Source organism: Bombina bombina, chromosome 5 (genome assembly GCF_027579735.1).
Source record: "Bombina bombina isolate aBomBom1 chromosome 5, aBomBom1.pri, whole genome shotgun sequence".
Lineage (NCBI taxonomy): Eukaryota > Metazoa > Chordata > Amphibia > Anura > Bombinatoridae > Bombina > Bombina bombina.
In genome coordinates this window covers 1,155,972,877-1,155,994,537 of record NC_069503.1, presented here as the reverse complement: position 1 = coordinate 1,155,994,537, position 21,661 = coordinate 1,155,972,877, and the positions used below count along the sequence as shown (strand labels likewise).

Here is a 21,661-nt window from a genome sequence, read left to right as displayed (position 1 = left end):
GGCGGCGTGATGCATAACAGGTGAAGTGATGCATCACAGGTGACGCGAGACAGAGCCACCTGGCATCAAAATACTGTTCCTTTAATATATATCCCAGAATTCATTCTGTCTCCTGCCCCTTCATCCTACTGTTCCTTCTGTGTATATCCCAGAATTCATTCTGTCTCCTGCCCCCTCATCCTACTGTTCCTTCTGTGTATGTCCCAGAATTCATTCTGTCTCCTGCCCCCTCATCCTACTGTTCCTTCTGCGTATGTCCCAGAATTCATTCTGTCTCCTGCCCCCTCATCCTACTGCCCCTTCGGTGTATGTCCCAGAATTCATTCTGTCTCCTGCCCCCTCATCCTACTGTTCCTTCTGTGTATGTCCCATAATTCATTCTGTCTCCTGCCCCCTCATCCTACTGCCCCTTCTGTGTATGTCCCATAATTCATTCTGTCTCCTGCCCCCTCATCCTACTGTTCCTTCTGTGTATGTCCCAGAATTCATTCTGTCTCCTGCCCCGTCATCCTACTGCCCCTTCTGTGTATGTCCCAGAATTCATTCTGTCTCCTGCCCCTCTTACCCTACTGTTCCTTCTGTGTATGTCCCAGAATTCATTCTGTCTCATGCCCCCTCATCCTACTGTTCCTTCTATGTATGTCCCAGAATTCATTCTGTCTCCTGCCCCCTCATCCTACTGTTCCTTCTGTGTATGTCCCAGAATTCATTCTGTCTCCTGCCCCTTCATCCTACTGTTCCTTCTGTGTATATCCCAGAATTCATTCTGTCTCCTGCCCCCTCATCCTACTGTTCCTTTAATGTATATCCCAGAATTCATTCTGTCTCCTGCCCCTTCATCCTACTGTTCCTTCTGTGTATATCCCAGAATTCATTCTGTCTCCTGCCCCCTCATCCTACTGTTCCTTCTGTGTATGTCCCAGAATTCATTCTGTCTCCTTCCCCCTCATCCTACTGTTCCTTCTGCGTTTGTCCCAGAATTCATTCTGTCTCCTGCCCCCTCATCCTACTGCCCATTCTGTGTATGTCCCAGAATTCATTCTGTCTCCTGCCCCCTCATCCTACTGTTCCTTCTGTGTATGTCCCAGAATTCATTCTGTCTCCTGCCCACTCATCCTACTGCCCCTTCTGTGTATGTCCCAGAATCCATTCTGTCTCCTGCCCCTTCATCATAATGTTCCTTCTGTGTATGTCCCAGAATTCATTCTGTCTCCTGCCCCCTCATCCTACTGTTCCTTCTGTGTATGTCCCAGAATTCATTCTGTCTCCTGACCCCTCATCCTACTGTTCCTTCTGTGTATATCCCAGAATTCATTCTGTCTCCTGCCCCCTCATCCTACTGTTCCTTTAATGTATATCCCAGAATTCATTCTGTCTCCTGCCCCTTCATCCTACTGTTCCTTCTGTGTATATCCCAGAATTCATTCTGTCTCCTGCCCCCTCATCCTACTGTTCCTTCTGTGTATGTCCCAGAATTCATTCTGTCTCCTTCCCCCTCATCCTACTGTTCCTTCTGCGTTTGTCCCAGAATTCATTCTGTCTCCTGCCCCCTCATCCTACTGCCCATTCTGTGTATGTCCCAGAATTCATTCTGTCTCCTGCCCCCTCATCCTACTGTTCCTTCTGTGTATGTCCCAGAATTCATTCTGTCTCCTGCCCACTCATCCTACTGCCCCTTCTGTGTATGTCCCAGAATCCATTCTGTCTCCTGCCCCTTCATCATAATGTTCCTTCTGTGTATGTCCCAGAATTCATTCTGTCTCCTGCCCCCTCATCCTACTGTTCCTTCTGTGTATGTCCCAGAATTCATTCTGTCTCCTGACCCCTCATCCTACTGTTCCTTCTGTGTATATCCCAGAATTCATTCTGTCTCCTGCCCCCTCATCCTACTGTTCCTTCTGTGTATATCCCAGAATTTATTCTGTCTCCTGCCCCTCTTACCCTACTGTTCATTCTGTGAATGTCCCAGAATTCATTCTGCCTCCTGCCCCTCATCCTACTGCCCCTTCTGTGTATGTCCCAGAATTCATTCTGTCTCCTGCCCCCTCATCCTACTGTTCCTTCTGTGTATGTCCCAGAATTCATTCTGTCTCCTGCCCCCTCATCCTACTGCCCCTTCTGTGTATGTCCCAGAATTCATTCTGTCTCCTGCCCCCTCATCCTACTGTTCCTTCTGTGTATGTCCCAGAATTCATTCTGTCTCCTGCCCCCTCATCCTACTGCCCCTTATGTGTATGTCCCAGAATTCATTCTGTCTCCTGCCCCCTCATCCTACTGTTCCTTTTGTGTATGTCCCAGAATTCATTCTGTCTCCTGCCCCCTCATCCTACTGCCCCTTCTGTGTATGTCCCAGAATTCATTCTGTCTCCTTCCCCCTCATCCTACTGTTCCTTCTGTGTATGTCCCAGAATTCATTCTGTCTCCTGCCCCCTCATCCTACTGCCCCTTCTGTGTATGTCCCAGAATTCATTCTGTCTCCTGCCCCTTCATCCTAATGTTCCTTCTGTGTATGTCCCAGAATTCATTCTGTCTCCTGCCCCCTCATCCTTCTGTTCCTTCTGTGTATGTCCCAGAATTCATTCTGTCTCCTGCCCCCTCATCCTACTGCCTCTTCTGTGTATGTCCCAGAATTCATTCTGTCTCCTGCCCCTTCATCCTAATGTTCCTTCTGTGTATGTCCCAGAATTCATTCTGTCTCCTGCCCCTCATCCTACTGCCCCTTATGTGTATGTCCCAGAATTCATTCTGTCTCCTGCCCCCTCATCCTACTGTTCCTTCTGTGTATGTCCCAGAATTCATTCTGTCTCCTGCCCCCTCATCCTACTGCCCCTTATGTGTATGTCCCAGAATTCATTCTGTATCCTGCCCCCTCATCCTACTGCCCCTTCTGTGTATGTCCCAGAATTAATTCTGTCTCCTGCCCCCTCATCCTACTGCCCCTTATGTGTATGTCCCAGAATTAATTCTGTCTCCTGCCCCCTCATCCTACTGTTCCTTCTGTGTATGTCCCAGAATTCATTCTGTCTCCTGCCCCCTAATCCTACTGCTCCTTATGTGTATGTCCCAGAATTCATTCTGTCTCCTGCCCCCTCATCCTACTGTTCCTTCTGTGTATGTCCCAGAATTCATTCTGTCTCCTGCCCCTCTTACCCTACTGTTCCTTCTGTGTATGTCCCAGAATTCATTCTGTCTCCTGCCCCCTCATCCTACTGTTCCTTCTGTGTATGTCCCAGAATTCATTCTGTCTCCTGCCCCCTCATCCTACTGCCCCTTCTGTGTATGTCCCAGAATTCATTCTGTCTCCTGCCCCTCTTACCCTACTGTTCCTTCTGTGTATGTCCCAGAATTCATTCTGTCTCCTGCCCCCTCATCCTACTGTTCCTTCAGTGTATGTCCCAGAATTCATTCTGTCTCCTGCCCCCTCCCCTCATCCTACTGTTCCTTCTGTGTATGTCCTAGAATTCATTCTGTCTCCTGACCCCTCATCCTACTGTTCCTTCTGTGTATGTCCGAGAATTCATTCTGTCTCCTGCCCCCTCATCCTACTGTTCCTTCTGTGTATGTCCTAGAATTCATTCTGTCTCCTGCCCCCTCATCCTACTGTTCCTTCAGTGTATGTCCCAGAATTAATTCTGTCTCCTGCCCCTCATCCTACTGTTCCTTCTGTGTATGTCCCATAATTCATTCTGTCTCCTGCCCCTCATCCTACTGCCCCTTATGTGTATGTCCCAGAATTCATTCTGTCTCCTGCCCCCTCATCCTACTGTTCCTTCTGTGTATGTCCCAGAATTCATTCTGTCTCCTGCCCCCTCATCCTACTGCCCCTTATGTGTATGTCCCAGAATTCATTCTGTATCCTGCCCCCTCATCCTACTGCCCCTTCTGTGTATGTCCCAGAATTAATTCTGTCTCCTGCCCCCTCATCCTACTGTTCCTTCTGTGTATGTCCTAGAATTCATTCTGTCTCCTGCCCCCTCATCCTACTGTTCCTTCTGTGTATGTCCTAGAATTCATTCTGTCTCCTGCCCCCTCATCCTACTGTTCCTTCAGTGTATGTCCCAGAATTAATTCTGTCTCCTGCCCCTCATCCTACTGTTCCTTCTGTGTATGTCCCAGAATTCATTCTGTCTCCTGCCCCTCATCCTACTGCCCCTTATGTGTATGTCCCAGAATTCATTCTGTCTCCTGCCCCCTCATCCTACTGTTCCTTCTGTGTATGTCCCAGAATTCATTCTGTCTCCTGCCCCCTCATCCTACTGCCCCTTATGTGTATGTCCCAGAATTCATTCTGTATCCTGCCCCCTCATCCTACTGCCCCTTCTGTGTATGTCCCAGAATTAATTCTGTCTCCTGCCCCCTCATCCTACTGCCCCTTATGTGTATGTCCCAGAATTAATTCTGTCTCCTGCCCCCTCATCCTACTGTTCCTTCTGTGTATGTCCCAGAATTCATTCTGTCTCCTGCCCCCTCATCCTACTGCCCCTTCTGTGTATGTCCCAGAATTCATTCTGTCTCCTGCCCCCTCATCCTACTGTTCCTTCAGTGTATGTCCCAGAATTCATTCTGTCTCCTGCCCCCTCCCCTCATCCTACTGTTCCTTCTGTGTATGTCCTAGAATTCATTCTGTCTCCTGACCCCTCATCCTACTGTTCCTTCTGTGTATGTCCGAGAATTCATTCTGTCTCCTGCCCCCTCATCCTACTGTTCCTTCTGTGTATGTCCTAGAATTCATTCTGTCTCCTGCCCCCTCATCCTACTGTTCCTTCAGTGTATGTCCCAGAATTAATTCTGTCTCCTGCCCCTCATCCTACTGTTCCTTCTGTGTATGTCCCATAATTCATTCTGTCTCCTGCCCCTCATCCTACTGCCCCTTATGTGTATGTCCCAGAATTCATTCTGTCTCCTGCCCCCTCATCCTACTGTTCCTTCTGTGTATGTCCCAGAATTCATTCTGTCTCCTGCCCCCTCATCCTACTGCCCCTTATGTGTATGTCCCAGAATTCATTCTGTATCCTGCCCCCTCATCCTACTGCCCCTTCTGTGTATGTCCCAGAATTAATTCTGTCTCCTGCCCCCTCATCCTACTGTTCCTTCTGTGTATGTCCCAGAATTCATTCTGTCTCCTGCCCCCTCATCCTACTGTTCCTTCTGTGTATGTCCTAGAATTCATTCTGTCTCCTGCCCCCTCATCCTACTGTTCCTTCAGTGTATGTCCCAGAATTAATTCTGTCTCCTGCCCCTCATCCTACTGTTCCTTCTGTGTATGTCCCAGAATTCATTCTGTCTCCTGCCCCTCATCCTACTGCCCCTTATGTGTATGTCCCAGAATTCATTCTGTCTCCTGCCCCCTCATCCTACTGTTCCTTCTGTGTATGTCCCAGAATTCATTCTGTCTCCTGCCCCCTCATCCTACTGCCCCTTATGTGTATGTCCCAGAATTCATTCTGTATCCTGCCCCCTCATCCTACTGCCCCTTCTGTGTATGTCCCAGAATTAATTCTGTCTCCTGCCCCCTCATCCTACTGCCCCTTATGTGTATGTCCCAGAATTAATTCTGTCTCCTGCCCCCTCATCCTACTGTTCCTTCTGTGTATGTCCCAGAATTAATTCTGTCTCCTGCCCCCTAATCCTACTGCTCCTTATGTATATGTCCCAGAATTCATTCTGTCTCCTGCCCCCTCATCCTACTGTTCCTTCTGTGTATGTCCCAGAATTCATTCTGTCTCCTGCCCCTCTTACCCTACTGTTCCTTCTGTGTATGTCCCAGAATTCATTCTGTCTCCTGCCCCCTCATCCTACTGTTCCTTCTGTGTATGTCCCAGAATTCATTCTGTCTCCTGCCCCCTCATCCTACTGCCCCTTCTGTGTATGTCCCAGAATTCATTCTGTCTCCTGCCCCTCTTACCCTACTGTTCCTTCTGTGTATGTCCCAGAATTCATTCTGTCTCCTGCCCCCTCATCCTACTGTTCCTTCAGTGTATGTCCCAGAATTAATTCTGTCTCCTGCCCCCTCCCCTCATCCTACTGTTCCTTCTGTGTATGTCCTAGAATTCATTCTGTCTCCTGCCCCCTCATCCTACTGTTCCTTCAGTGTATGTCCCAGAATTAATTCTGTCTCCTGCCCCCTCCCCTCATCCTACTGTTCCTTCTGTATATGTCCTAGAATTCATTCTGTCTCCTCCCCCTCATCCTACTGTTCCTTCTGTGTATGTCCCAGAATTCATTCTGTCTCCTGCCCCTCATCCTACTGCCCCTTATGTGTATGTCCCAGAATTCATTCTGTCTCCTGCCCCCTCATCCTACTGTTCCTTCTGTGTATGTCCCAGAATTCATTCTGTCTCCTGCCCCCTCATCCTACTGCCCCTTCTGTGTATGTCCCAGAATTCATTCTGTATCCTGCCCCCTCATCCTACTGCCCCTTCTGTGTATGTCCCAGAATTAATTCTGTCTCCTGCCCCCTCATCCTACTGCCCCTTATGTGTATGTCCCAGAATTAATTCTGTCTCCTGCCCCCTCATCCTACTGTTCCTTCTGTGTATGTCCCAGAATTCATTCTGTCTCCTGCCCCCTAATCCTACTGCTCCTTATGTGTATGTCCCAGAATTCATTCTGTCTCCTGCCCCCTCATCCTACTGTTCCTTCTGTGTATGTCCCAGAATTCATTCTGTCTCCTGCCCCTCTTACCCTACTGTTCCTTCTGTGTATGTCCCAGAATTCATTCTGTCTCCTGCCCCCTCATCCTACTGTTCCTTCTGTGTATGTCCCAGAATTCATTCTGTCTCCTGCCCCCTCATCCTACTGCCCCTTCTGTGTATGTCCCAGAATTCATTCTGTCTCCTGCCCCTCTTACCCTACTGTTCCTTCTGTCTATGTCCCAGAATTCATTCTGTCTCCTGCCCCCTCATCCTACTGTTCCTTCAGTGTATGTCCCAGAATTCATTCTGTCTCCTGCCCCCTCCCCTCATCCTACTGTTCCTTCTGTGTATGTCCTAGAATTCATTCTGTCTCCTGACCCCTCATCCTACTGTTCCTTCTGTGTATGTCCTAGAATTCATTCTGTCTCCTGCCCCCTCATCCTACTGTTCCTTCTGTGTATGTCCTAGAATTCATTCTGTCTCCTGCCCCCTCATCCTACTGTTCCTTCTGTGTATGTCCTAGAATTCATTCTGTCTCCTGCCCCCTCATCCTACTGTTCCTTCAGTGTATGTCCCAGAATTAATTCTGTCTCCTGCCCCTCATCCTACTGTTCCTTCTGTGTATGTCCCAGAATTCATTCTGTCTCCTGCCCCTTCATCCTAATGTTCCTTCTGTGTATGTCCCAGAATTCATTCTGTCTCCTGCCCCCTCATCCTACTGTTCCTTCTGTGTATATCCCAGAATTCATTCTGTCTCCTGCCCCTCTTACCCTACTGTTTCTTCTGTGTATGTCCCAGAATTCATTCTGTCTCCTGCCCCCCTCATCCTACTGTTCCTTCTGTGTATGTCCCAGAATTCATTCTGTTTCCTGCCCCCTCATCCTACTGTTCCTTCTGTGTATGTCCCAGAATTCATTCTGTCTCCTGTCCCCTCATCCTACTGTTCCTTCTGTGTATGTCCCAGAATTCATTCTGTCTCCTGCCCCCTCATCCTACTGTTCCTTCTGTGTATGTCCCAGAATTCATTCTGTCTCCTGCCCCCTCATCCTACTGTTCCTTCTGTGTATGTCCCAGAATTCATTCTGTCTCCTGCCCCCTCATCCTACTGTTCCTTCTTTGTATGTCCCAGAATTCATTCTGTCTCCTGCCCCCTCATCCTACTGTTCCTTCTGTGTATGTCCCAGAATTCATTCTGTCTCCTGCCCCCTCATCCTACTGCCCCTTCTGTGTATGTCCCAGAATTCATTCTGTCTCCTGCCCCTCTTACCCTACTGTTCCGTCTGTGTATGTCCCAGAAATCATTCTGTCTCCTGCCCCCCTCATCCTACTGTTCCTTCTGTGTATGTCCCAGAATTAATTCTGTCTCCTGCCCCCTCATCCTACTGTTCCTTCTGTGTATATCCCAGAATTCATTCTGTCTCCTGCCCCCTCATCCTACTGTTTCATTCTGTGTATATCCCAGAATTCATTCTGTTTCCTGCCCCTTTTACCCTACTGTTCCTTCTGTGTATGTCCCAGAATTCATTCTGCCTCCTGCCCCTCATCCTACTGCCCCTTCTGTGTATGTCCCAGAATTCATTCTGTCTCCTGCCCACTCATCCTACTGCCCCTTCTGTGTATGTCCCAGAATTCATTCTGTCTCCTGCCCCCTCATCCTACTGTTCCTTCTGTGTATGTCCCAGAATTCATTCTGTCTCCTGCCCCCTCATCCTACTGTTCCTTCTGTGTATGTCCCAGAATTCATTCTGTCTCCTGCCCCCTCATCCTACTGTTCCTTCTGTGTATGTCCCAGAATTCATTCTGTCTCCTGCCCCTCATCCTACTGTTCCTTCTGTGTATGTCCCAGAATTCATTCCGTCTCCTGCCCCCTCATCCTACTGTTCCTTCTGTGTATGTCTCAGAATTCATTCTGTCTCCTGTCCCCTCATCCTACTGTTCCTTCTGTGTATGTCCCAGAATTCATTCTGTCTCCTGCCCCCTCATCCTACTGTTCCTTCTGTGTATGTCCCAGAATTCATTCTGTCTCCTGCCCCCTCATCCTAATGTTCCTTCTGTGTATGTCCCAGAATTATTATTATTATTGGTTATTTGTAGAGTGCCAACAGATTCTGCAGCGCTATAAACAAAGGCATAGGGTAGAGGGCCCTACCAAGAGTCGCAGTGTTGTAGTCAGCTCTTAAGAAGGTAATTTACAAACAGCTGGACTCTTAGGCTTACATGCTAAGGGGGTTCAGGGGATAGCAATGGAGGATAGGAACTGGTATTAGGAAAGGTTAGAGTAGGTTGTATGCATCCCTGAACAGTAGAGTCTTTAGGGAGCGCTTGAAGCTTTCAAAACTAGGGGAGAGTCTTGTGGAGTGAGGCAGAGAGTTCCACAAGATGGGAGCCAGTCTGGAGAAGTCCTGTAAACGGGAGTGTGATGAGGTAACAAGAGAGGAGGAGAGTAGGAGGTCATGAGCAGAGCGAAGGGGATGGGAGGGAGAGTATCTGGAGACAAGGTCTTAGATATAGGGGGGAGCAGTGCAGTTGAGGGATTTGTATGTCAGAGTGAAAAATTTGTGTTTAATCCTAGAGGCAAGAGGAAGCCAGTGAAGGGATTGGCAGAGAGGTGCAGCAGATGAAGAGCAACGTGTAAGGAAGATGAGCCTGGTAGAGGCATTCATTATGGATTGTAAAGGAGCTAGGCGGCAGCTGGGGAGACCAGAGAGGACAGAGTTGCAGTAATCGAGGTAGGAAAAGATGAGAGAGTGGAATAAAATCTTAGTTGTGTCTTGTGTAAGGAAATGTCTAATTTTAGAGATGTTTTTAAGGTAGAAACGGCAGTCTTTAGCCAAGGACTGAATGTGAGGAGTGAAAGAAAGATCTGAGTCAAGTATGACCCCAAGACATTGGGCATGTGGGGTAGGGGTAATGATGGAGTTGTCGACAGTTATAAAGAGATTGGGGGTGAAGGTTTTGGAAGAAGGGGGGAAAATGAGGAGCTCAGTGTTGGAGAGATTTAGCTTGAGGTAGTGAGAGGACATCCAGGAAGAGATGTGAGAAAGACAGTTAGTGACATGGGTTAGCAAGAAAGGAGATAAGTCTGGTGCAGAGAAGTAGATTTGGGTGTCATCGGCATACAAATGATATTGGAAACCATGGGACTTTATTAGGGAATCTAATAATGACGTGTAGATTGAGAAGAGTAGGGGACCGAGGACAGAGCCTTGCGGTACCCCGACAGAAAGTGGTGACAGGGCAGAGGAGGCCCCAGAGAAGGCTACACTAAAAGTACGGTTTGACAGGTAGGAAGAGAACCACAAGAGGGCTGTGTCACAGATGCCGAAGGATTGGAGGGTTTGGAGCAAAAAAGGGTGGTCAACAGTATCAAAGGCTGCGGACAGATCAAGGAGGATAAGCATAGAGAAGTGGCCTTTTGATTTTGCTGTAAGTAGGTCATTGGTAACCTTAACAATTGCAGTCTCTGTGGAGTGATGGGGATGAAATCCAGATTGCAGTGGGTCAAGGAGGGAGTTTAATGTAAGGAAATGGGATAGGGGCGCATATACTAGTTTTTCGAGAAGCTTTGAGGCAAGAGTGAGAAGGGACATTGGGCGGTAGTTGGATGGGGAGTTTGGATCAAGGGAAGGTTTTTTTGAGGATAGGTGTGACCAGTGCATGTATCAGAGATGAGGGAAATATACCGGTGCTGAGGGAGAGGTTGAAAATGTGTGTGAGTATAGGGGTAAGGGTAGAAGAGAGGGAGGGGAGTAGCTGTGAGGGCATAGGGTAAAGGGGACAGGTAGTGAGGTAAGAGCGCAGTATAAGTGCATGTCCCAGAATTAATTCTGTCTCCTGCCCTCCTCATCCTACTGTTCCTTCGGTGTATGTCCCAGAATTCATTCTGTCTCCTGCCCCCTCATCCTACTGTTCCTTCTGTGTATGTCCCAGAATTCATTCTGTCTCCTGCCCCCTCGTCCTACTGTTCCTTCGGTGTATGTCCCAGAATTCATTCTGTCTTCTGCCCCCTCATCCTACTGTTCCTTCTGTGTATGTCCCAGAATTAATTCTGTCTCCTGCCCCCTCATCCTACTGTTCCTTCTGTGTATGTCACAGAATTCATTCTGTCTCCTGCCCCCTCATCCTACTGTTCCTTATGTGTATATCCCAGAATTCATTCTGTCTCCTGTCCCCTCATCCTACTGTTCCTTCTGTGTATGTCCCAGAATTCATTCTGTCTCCTGCCCCCTCATCCTACTGCCCCTTCTGAGATGCCCCTCCTCCCATCACATATATTCTCTCTAGTCCTTACTCTGCATCTCCATTACTGCTCCATACACACTAACCTTGGGACGTTTCATCTTGGGCGGTTGTCCATCAAACACATAGACAGGTTTTATCCCGTGCTCTAGCAGGTGAACCGTACGGTCAAACAGGCCCTTCAGGACACTGAAAAAAACGTAAAAAGAGTAATCATTATGTACAGAAGATATGTAGCAGATGCTGAAATACAGTTCTTCCCTATTATTGTAAATCGGCAGTGATGTCTTAATGTGAAGGCACAAGATGGTGCTATGCAATAAAAAGAGAGTCGCATGCAGCGGAGAATGAGCATACGTCTGGTGCCTTCTCTCGTTCAGATGAGAATTGTCTGGTATTTTATGGCAGCACCTTGTAGGGACCTCTTCATTAGTATCCCTTTTAAATAAAGAATAAAATATTATGACAACCAATGTCCTCTTTTTATGCCAAAAGTTATGTTACAGCCCTGTATCCTTCTTACACTGGCCAGTGCATAATGTTTGTAAAACAGTGCACACACGCTAAGTTCAAAACACTTAAGTGTTTGTATTATTGTTGTATAAAGCTACATTCCAACACCAACTTTAAATGTTTTTCAGTATTATTGCATTCAAGATTTGCACTTTCTATTCTGTATGTTAATGCATTTAGATTTAGATACATCAGTGATTTTATAAATTCTGATTATGTTTTGTATATATAAATATATATATACAATATCAGAAACAGACCTTGCACTCGCTGGATTTTTTAACAAACTTTTTTACTTGGCAAAATGAGTGACGTTTCGGGGACAGTGTATCCCCTTCCTCAGACAGTGAATGCTTCAAACATTGGTGAATTTATACAAACTAACAAATAAATAACCCCTCCCCCCAATTAGCAAAAAAAAACCGACAAAGTGTTGCTATGGTGACCATATGTCACAAAGTGAACATCGTATATAAGTTATAATATAAGCAATCAATGCTGTGACAGTGAAGATGATCAAATTAAAAGACCTATAGCAGTATGAACATGGTAAACAACTTAACGTTCCACAGTAGTGGTAATCTTAACATACCCCTAATATCCGTTACTATCCGGGGAGCCAACCAATAATGAAAGCCTTATATGATGTTACCTAGATGGTCAGGCATAAAGTACACACTCAAAACCTACCATGATTGTAAAACAAACAAAGTACAAATGTAGATCGCCGTGTAACACGCCACCGTAACTGCAACCGCACTGGATAGAACAGACAAACCCGGAAGTGCATCGGCCGATCACGTGTGTGGCCATGCACCAATCACTCGGGTTGCGGTTGGAGTTGTCATGGCAATGGGTCACAACGATCCAAATAGCAACACAGAAACAAGTCAAACAAATTAGCTACTAAGCATATCATTGTAATAATACACATCAATCGATACTTATAATGCACGCTGCTATAGTGGCAATATCACTGCTAGAAATATAACCAATAAATAATATATATAGCATAGCATTCCTGCCGTACTGTACTGGGGGTATATTAATATATTACATTAACCCTAAAGCGCATATCAATCGTAGTGGACGCTACTACAGGGACTATACCGCTATTGTACATTTACTATCCAATATACACAGTGTACCATGATGAAGGGTATGTACAAATTTTATACACGGTAATACCACCCATTTGAAGAGAGTGATCTGAGATGCCATAACCCATGAACCTTCCCAAGAGAGAGTACCAAAGACCCCGAAGAAAAAGAATAAGAATAAACCAAAGTAAATGCAAACACCAACTATACATCGTGATACAAGGTAAACCAAACAGACAATAAAAAAGGGAAAAAAATGGGAAAAAAGGGGAAAAAAAGGGGAAAAAGTTGGAAAAAATTGGGAGAAAAACAACAAACAGAATATATAAAAGAAAAAAATATATAAAAGAAAAAATAAAACTAAGAATAGACACCAAAGGCAAACAAAGACAATAGAATAACAATAGGAGAAACAAGAGGGGAAAAGGACAGAAGGAAAACAGAAAGAAAAAGAAAAATAAAAGAAGAAAAACACAAAAAAAGAATAAGAAAAATAAGAGAACAAGCCACGAGTGAGGCAGAATAGAAGGTTAACAGCAAGAGGAGAATAAAAGGTAAACCAAAAACCAACAAAACATCAAATAGAGTGTGGACTCTCAAGTAGAAAAAAATCAGGATAACATGGACTCCCATGGTAAATAAGGCAGATCTCCATAAGGGCTGGATCTAATTTACAAGAAACAATGCCAGTCAAACATAGTATTAAGTCCATGTGGTTGCAGGGTATTCAATCGAAAGATCCATTTGGCCTCAACTTGTAGGAGAAGTGTATCCCTATCACCACCCCGCCTTAATGGGGGGACATGATCAATTAGGGTGAATCTCAGATCATGGAGTCCGTGGCCTTTCTCCACGAAATGCCGGGCCACAGGTGATCACTAGAGCCCTTCTTAAGAGCCGTTCTGATGGATGATCTGTGGTTAGCGAACCTGGTCCGGGCATCGTCAGTTGTTTTTCCCACATAGAACCGCCCACAGCTGCAATTTAGTAGGTATACCACATGAGAGGTGGTGCACGTTAGCACATGCCTAATCTTGAACCTCTGATTGCGGTGGGGATGTCCAAACGTTGGTCCTGGAATCATGGCATTACAGGTGGTACATCCCACACACCTATAGCATCCTGGTTTCTTTCTCTGTGTCAACCATGTCTCAGGGTTGTAGCAATGGGTGGGATCCGTGAGCATCAACAGATCTTTTAAATTTTTATCACGTTTGTAACCCACTCTCTGAGGTTGCCACTTGTTGAATGGAAGAGAGGGGTCACCTTGTACGACGTGCCAGTGCTCTCTTAGTGTTATACCTAAGGCTCTGGTTGAGGGACTATATACCGTGGTAAAGGTCATCCGCTGCTCATCTTTAGGATCGGTTCGGGTAAGCATCGTGGTATCACTTTCCACTCCCATTCTACTTTGTTTAACAAGGTGCGGATTATATCCTCGTTTTACAAATCGTTGCTGCATCTCATCAAGTTGCTGGTGTCTTCTGGTCTCATCACTATTATTTCTTGCGGCCCGCTGCAGTTGGGCTTTCGGAATAGCCCTGAGGAGTGCAGTCGGATGGTTACTTGTGGTGTGTAGGATAGAATTCCTGTCCGTGGGTTTCCTAAACAACGAGGTTCCCAAATACCCACTCTCTGTTTTGAAGATGTTTAGGTCCAAGAACTCAATACTTTCCAAATCATGTTTGAGTTTGAGTTTCACTGGATGATTGAGTGAATTCAATTCTTCAAACCATTTTTCCAACTCTGTAGCTGTACCCCTCCAAATAATTAGCAGGTCATCTATATACCGTTTAAAGTATATCATTCCTGGATTCTGATATATCTTCATCACATGTAGTTCGTAGTGCTCCATGTATAGATTGGCCAATGAGGGGGCCACGTTTGATCCCATGGCCGTACCTGATATTTGTTGGTGGTACTTTCCCTCGAACCTGAAATAGTTGAGACATAGGCTCAGGTCTAGCAGTTTTATCAGGAAGTCTCTAGGTGGACCAATATAAGGATGTTTGTCCAAGGCATCAGCTACATATTGTTTCCCAGTCTCATGTGGAATAATTGTGTATAAACTATTTACATCTGCTGTGGCCAAGATGTATGGCTCCTCGAACTTGATAGTTTTCAGTTCTGCAATCAGCTGTGACGAATCCCTAAGGTATGACCTCATATTTCTCACAAGGGGCTGAAGAAAATGGTCCACATAGATAGCCAACCTAGAGGTGATAGAATTCTGGGCAGAGACAATTGGCCTCCCGGGAGGCTTCTCCAAAACCTTGTGGATTTTGGGAAGTGTGTACAGTATGGGACAGACTGGATGTTTAATCCTCAAGAAACCAGCTATGTCTTCATCAATCCACCCTTCATTCAATCCTTCTTGAACCGCCTGCTGTATCAAAATTTGGAAATTATTAGTTGGATCTCTTTGAAGTGGTTGGTATGTCTCAATGTCACTGAGTTGCTGTTTGATTTCATCACTATAGTATTTGTAATTTAATACGACTACCAAAAACCGCCCTTATCCGCGGTGCGGATCACAATGTCTGGATCCCTAGACAACGTAGTGATGGCAGCCTTTTCTTCTGGACTTAGATTAGTGTGATATTTATTGGACTCATATCTTCTCAGATCTTGAGAGACCAATCTCATGTAGGTTTTGATACTTGCGTTGTTGCTAGAGGGGTCAAACAAGCTTTTGTTCTTAAACTTGTGTGTATCGCCATCTGCGGACTGGACATTGAAGAATTCTTTTAGTCGCAGAGACCGCTGGAATTTCTGGCAATCGATATAATTGGTGAACTCATCACTCTTGCCAGAGGGTACAAAACTCAAGCCTCTATTTAACACCCTTCTCTCTACAGATCCAGAGCTGCTGTCTACAGTTTGGAGAGATTGTTTTGTGTGGAATCTTTGTCTCCTACGCTGCGGGGGGAATGGTCTTCTATTCTCGCCACTGTTTAACCATCGATAAACAGTCTTATCCTTATGGTCTTCGATTACTGTTTGCAACTTTCTGTTCTTGAATTGCACAAGGGTCTCTTTGTATTCTTTAATCTGGGAAGACAATTTGTCAAGCCACTGTTCAGATGAATCCTCGGTCAGTACTGCAATCTTGTCTCTTTCCCATTCCTGTATTTCTACTTTAACTCTTTCAAGTTGGTTTCTCACCTCTTCTGTGACCAAGAGTATAAGATCCAAGGAACATTTATTAAGTATTGCGCACCAGCGCTTGCAGAACTCGGGGTTGTTACGTCCAATAGTAGGTTGATTACGTAGCCTGAAGCCCCTAGGAATCATGAGCTTCCTATAATACTCTGAGAAACAATCTCTCCAAACTGTAGACAGCAGCTCTGGATCTGACACAGAAGCACCACTGACCCAAGATAGAACAAGTGGGGGTCAACCCTCCGGGCAACAGGTTTTTCAAGGGGTCACCACCAGAGCCGGCCAGAGAGGACGAGGAAGAGGCCACACATACGGAGGGGGGGCTGGAGAGAGAAAACCGCCACTCCCGACCAGAAAATAACAACCACTGGTCCTGTTGAGGACCTAGTGGTAAACATCGGTGACAGAGTTTTAACCACGGTAGAGAGAAGGGTGTTAAATAGAGGCTTGAGTTTTGTACCCTCTGGCAAGAGTGATGAGTTCACCAATTATATCGATTGCCAGAAATTCCAGCGGTCTCTGCGACTAAAAGAATTCTTCAATGTCCAGTCCGCAGATGGCGATGCACACAAGTTTAAGAACAAAAGCTTGTTTGACCCCTCTAGCAACAACGCAAGTATCAAAACCTACATGAGATTGGTCTCTCAAGATCTGAGAAGATATGAGTCCAATAAATATCACACTAATCTAAGTCCAGAAGAAAAGGCTGCCATCACTACGTTGTCTAGGGATCCAGACATTGTGATCCGCACCGCGGATAAGGGCGGTGCGGTAGTCGTATTAAATTACAAATACTATAGTGATGAAATCAAACAGCAACTCAGTGACATTGAGACATACCAACCACTTCAAAGAGATCCAACTAATAATTTCCAAATTTTGATACAGCAGGCGGTTCAAGAAGGATTGAATGAAGGGTGGATTGATGAAGACATAGCTGGTTTCTTGAGGATTAAACATCCAGTCTGTCCCATACTGTACACACTTCCCAAAATCCACAAGGTTTTGGAGAAGCCTCCCGGGAGGCCAATTGTCTCTGCCCGGAATTCTATCACCTCTAGGTTGGCTATCTATGTGGACCATTTTCTTCAGCCCCTTGTGAGAAATATGAGGTCATACCTTAGGGATTCGTCACAGCTGATTGCAGAACTGAAAACTATCAAGTTCGAGGAGCCATACATCTTGGCCACAGCAGATGTAAATAGTTTATACACAATTATTCCACATGAGACTGGGAAACAATATGTAGCTGATGCCTTGGACAAACATCCTTATATTGGTCCACCTAGAGACTTCCTGATAAAACTGCTAGACCTGAGCCTACGTCTCAACTATTTCAGGTTCGAGGGAAAGTACCACCAACAAATATCAGGTACGGCCATGGGATCAAACGTGGCCCCCTCATTGGCCAATCTATACATGGAGCACTACGAACTACATGTGATGAAGATATATCAGAATCCAGGAATGATATACTTTAAACGGTATATAGATGACCTGCTAATTATTTGGAGGGGTACAGCTACAGAGTTGGAAAGATGGTTTGAAGAATTGAATTCACTCAATCATCCAGTGAAACTCAAACTCAAACATGATTTGGAAAGTATTGAGTTCCTGGACCTAAACATCTTCAAAACAGAGAGTGGGTATTTAGGGACCTCGTTGTTTAGGAAACCCACGGACAGGAATTCTATCCTACACGCCACAAGTAACCATCCGACTGCACTCCTCAGGGCTATTCCGAAAGCCCAACTGCAGCGGGCCGCAAGAAATAATAGTGATGAGACCAGAAGACACCAGCAACTTGATGAGATGCAGCAACGATTTGTAAAACGAGGATATAATCAGCACCTTGTTAAACAAAGTAGAATGGGAGTGGAAAGTGATACCACGATGCTTACCCGAACCGATCCTAAAGATGAGCAGCGGATGACCTTTACCACGGTATATAGTCCCTCAACCAGAGCCTTAGGTATAACACTAAGAGAGCACTGGCACATCGTACAAGGTGACCCCTCTCTTCCATTCAACAAGTGGCAACCTCCGAGAGTGGGTTACAAACGTGATAAAAATTTAAAAGATCTGTTGATGCTCACGGATCCCACCCATTGCTACAACCCTGAGACATGGTTGACACAGAGAAAGAAACCAGGATGCTATAGGTGTGTGGGATGTACCACCTGTAATGCCATGATTCCAGGACCAACGTTTGGACATCCCCACCGCAATCAGAGGTTCAAGATTAGGCATGTGCTAACGTGCACCACCTCTCATGTGGTATACCTACTAAATTGCAGCTGTGGGCGGTTCTATGTGGGAAAAACAACTGACGATGCCCGGACCAGGTTCGCTAACCACAGATCATCCATCAGAACGGCTCTTAAGAAGGGCTCTAGTGATCAACCTGTGGCCCGGCATTTCGTGGAGAAAGGCCACGGACTCCATGATCTGAGATTCACCCTAATTGATCATGTCCCCCCATTAAGGCGGGTGGTGATAGGGATACACTTCTCCTACAAGTTGAGGCCAAATGGATCTTTTGATTGAATACCCTGCAACCACATGGACTTAATACTATGTTTGACTGGCATTGTTTCTTGTAAATTAGATCCAGCCCTTATGGAGATCTGCCTTATTTACCATGGGAGTCCATGTTATCCTGATTTTTTCTACTTGAGAGTCCACACTCTATTTGATGTTTTGTTGGTTTTTGGTTTACCTTTTATTCTCCTCTTGCTGTTAACCTTCTATTCTGCCTCACTCGTGGCTTGTTCTCTTATTTTTCTTATTCTTTTTTTGTGTTTTTCTTCTTTTATTTTTCTTTTTCTTTCTGTTTTCCTTCTGTCCTTTTCCCCTCTTGTTTCTCCTATTGTTATTCTATTGTCTTTGTTTGCCTTTGGTGTCTATTCTTAGTTTTATTTTTTCTTTTATATATTTTTTTCTTCTATATATTCTGTTTGTTGTTTTTCTCCCAATTTTTTCCAACTTTTTCCCCTTTTTTTCCCCTTTTTTTCCCATTTTTTTCCCTTTTTTATTGTCTGTTTGGTTTACCTTGTATCACGATGTATAGTTGGTGTTTGCATTTACTTTGGTTTATTCTTATTCTTTTTCTTCGGGGTCTTTGGTACTCTCTCTTGGGAAGGTTCATGGGTTATGGCATCTCAGATCACTCTCTTCAAATGGGTGGTATTACCGTGTATAAAATTTGTACATACCCTTCATCATGGTACACTGTGTAAATGTACAATAGCGATATAGTCCCTGTAGTAGCGTCCACTACGATAGATATGCGCTTTAGGGTTAATGTAATATATTAATATACCCCCAGTACAGTACGGCAGGAATGCTATGCTATATATATTATTTATTGGTTATATTTCTAGCAGTGGTATTGCCACTATAGCAGCGCGCATTATAAGTATCGATTGATGTGTATTATTACAATGATATGCTTACTAGCTAATTTGTTTGACTTGTTTCTGTGTTGCTATTTGGATCGTTGTGACCCATTGCCATGACAACTCCAACCGCAACCCGAGTGATTGGTGCATGGCCACACACGTGATCGGCCGATGCACTTCCGGGTTTGTCTGTTCTACCCAGTGCGGTTGCAGTTGCGGTGGCGTGTTACACGGCGATCTACATTTGTACTTTGTTTGTTTTACAATCATGGTAGGTTTTGAGTGTGTACTTTATGCCTGACCATCTAGGTAACATCATATAAGGCTTTCATTATTGGTTGGCTCCCCGGATAGTAACGGATATTAGGGGTATGTTAAGATTACCACTACTGTGGAACGTTAAGTTGTTTACCATGTTCATACTGCTATAGGTCTTTTAATTTGATCATCTTCACTGTCACAGCATTGATTGCTTATATTATAACTTATATACGATGTTCACTTTGTGACATATGGTCACCATAGCAACACTTTGGGGGGAGGGGTTATTTATTTGTTAGTTTGTATAAATTCACCAATGTTTGAAGCATTCACTGTCTGAGGAAGGGGATACACTGTCCCCGAAACGTCACTCATTTTGCCAAGTAAAAAAGTTTGTTAAAAAATCCAGCGAGTGCAAGGTCTGTTTCTGATATTGTATCTAATTTCACTAGCACCCTGGTTGCTGCAAATAGGTGAGAGTGCACATCTTTGCTAAACGGATAAATATATATATATATATATATATATATATATATATATATATATATATATATATATATATATATATATACTTTGCATATTTCCATTTATCTTTTACAAATTACATTGCATTACAAAGCTTCAGAAAGTGGGAGGGACAGGGTGTTACCTGGGCTGAATAGGGGAATTCCCATGGTATGTCTGAAGTTCTCTCACAATTCTCATGAAATGCTTTAAAGGACCAGTCAACACAGTAGGGCCTAGATTTGGAGTTTGGCGGTAGCCGAGAAAACCAGCGTTAGAGGTTCCTAACGCTGGTTTTAGGCTACCTCCGGTATTTGGAGTCAGTCAAAATAGGGTCTAACGCTCACTTTTCCATACCGCAGATCCCCTTACGTAAATTGCGTATCCTATCTTTTCAATGGGATCTTTCTAACTCCGGTATTTAGAGTCGTGGCTGAAGTGAGCGTTAGAATTCTAACGACAAAACTCCAGCCGCAGAAAAAAGTCAGTAGTTAAGAGCTTTCTGGGCTAACGCCGGTTCATAAAGCTCTTAACTACTGTACTCTAAAGTACACTAACACCCATAAACTACCTATGTACCCCTAAACCGAGGTCCCCCCACATCGCCGCCACTCGATTAATTTTTTTTAACCCCTAATCTGCCGACCGCCACCTACGTTATACTTATGTACCCCTAATCTGCTGCCCCTAACACCGCCGACCCCTATATTATATTTATTAACCCCTAACCTGCCCCCCACAACGTCGCCGCCAGCTACCTACAATAATTAACCCCTAATCTGCTGACCGGACCGCACCGCTATTATAATAAAGTTATTAACCCCTAATCCGCCTCACTAACCCTATAATAAATAGTATTAACCCCTAATCTGCCCTCCCTAACATCGCCGACACCTAACTTCAAACATTAACCCCTAATCTGCCGACTGGAGCTCACCGCTATTCTAATAAATGTATTAACCCCTAAAGCTAAGTCTAACCCTAACACTAACACCCCCCTAACTTAAATATAATTTTAATCTAACGAAATTAATTAACTCTTATTAAATAAATTATTCCTATTTAAAGCTAAATACTTACCTGTAAAATAAATCCTAATATAGCTACAATATAAATTATAATTATATTATTGCTATTTTAGGATTAATATTTATTTTACAGGTAACTTTGTATTTATTTTAACCAGGTACAATAGCTATTAAATAGTTAAGAACTATTTAATAGCTAAAATAGTTAAAATAATTACAAATTTACCTGTAAAATAAATCCTAACCTATGTTACAATTAAACCTAACACTACACTATCAATAAATTAATTAAATACAATACCTACAAATAACTACAATGAAATAAACTAACTAAAGTACAAAAAATAAAAAAGAACTAAGTTACAAAAAATAAAAAAATATTTACAAACATAAGAAAAATATTACAACAATTTTAAACTAATTACACCTACTCTAAGCACCCTAATAAAATAACAAAGCCCCCCAAAATAAAAAAATGCCCTACCCTATTCTAAATTACTAAAGTTCAAAGCTCTTTTACCTTACCAGCCCTGAACAGGGCCCTTTGCGGGGCATGCCCCAAGAAATTCAGCTCTTTTGCCTGTAAAAAAACACATACAATACCCCCCCCCAACATTACAACCCACCACCCACATACCCCTAATCTAACCCAAACCCCCCTTAAATTAACCTAACACTAAGCCCCTGAAGATCTTCCTACCTTATCTTCACCATACCAGGTATCACCGATCCGTCCTGGCTCCGATATCTTCATCTAAGCCCAAGCGGGGGCTAGACATCCATCATCCGACGGCTGAAGAAGTCCAGAAGAGGCTCCA

General features: G+C 44.5%; 1 protein-coding gene across 1 annotated transcript in view; it reads right to left on the bottom strand.

Moving 5' to 3' along the window:
• Positions 1 to 21,661, bottom strand: part of LOC128661761 (uncharacterized) — a 111,367-nt gene that overhangs the window by 32,321 nt on the left and 57,385 nt on the right. Inside the window, exon 3 of the mRNA XM_053715981.1 lies at positions 10,961 to 11,063. Coding sequence (XP_053571956.1) covers positions 10,961 to 11,063 — 103 coding nt within the window. The remainder of the gene's footprint in view (positions 1 to 10,960; positions 11,064 to 21,661) is intronic.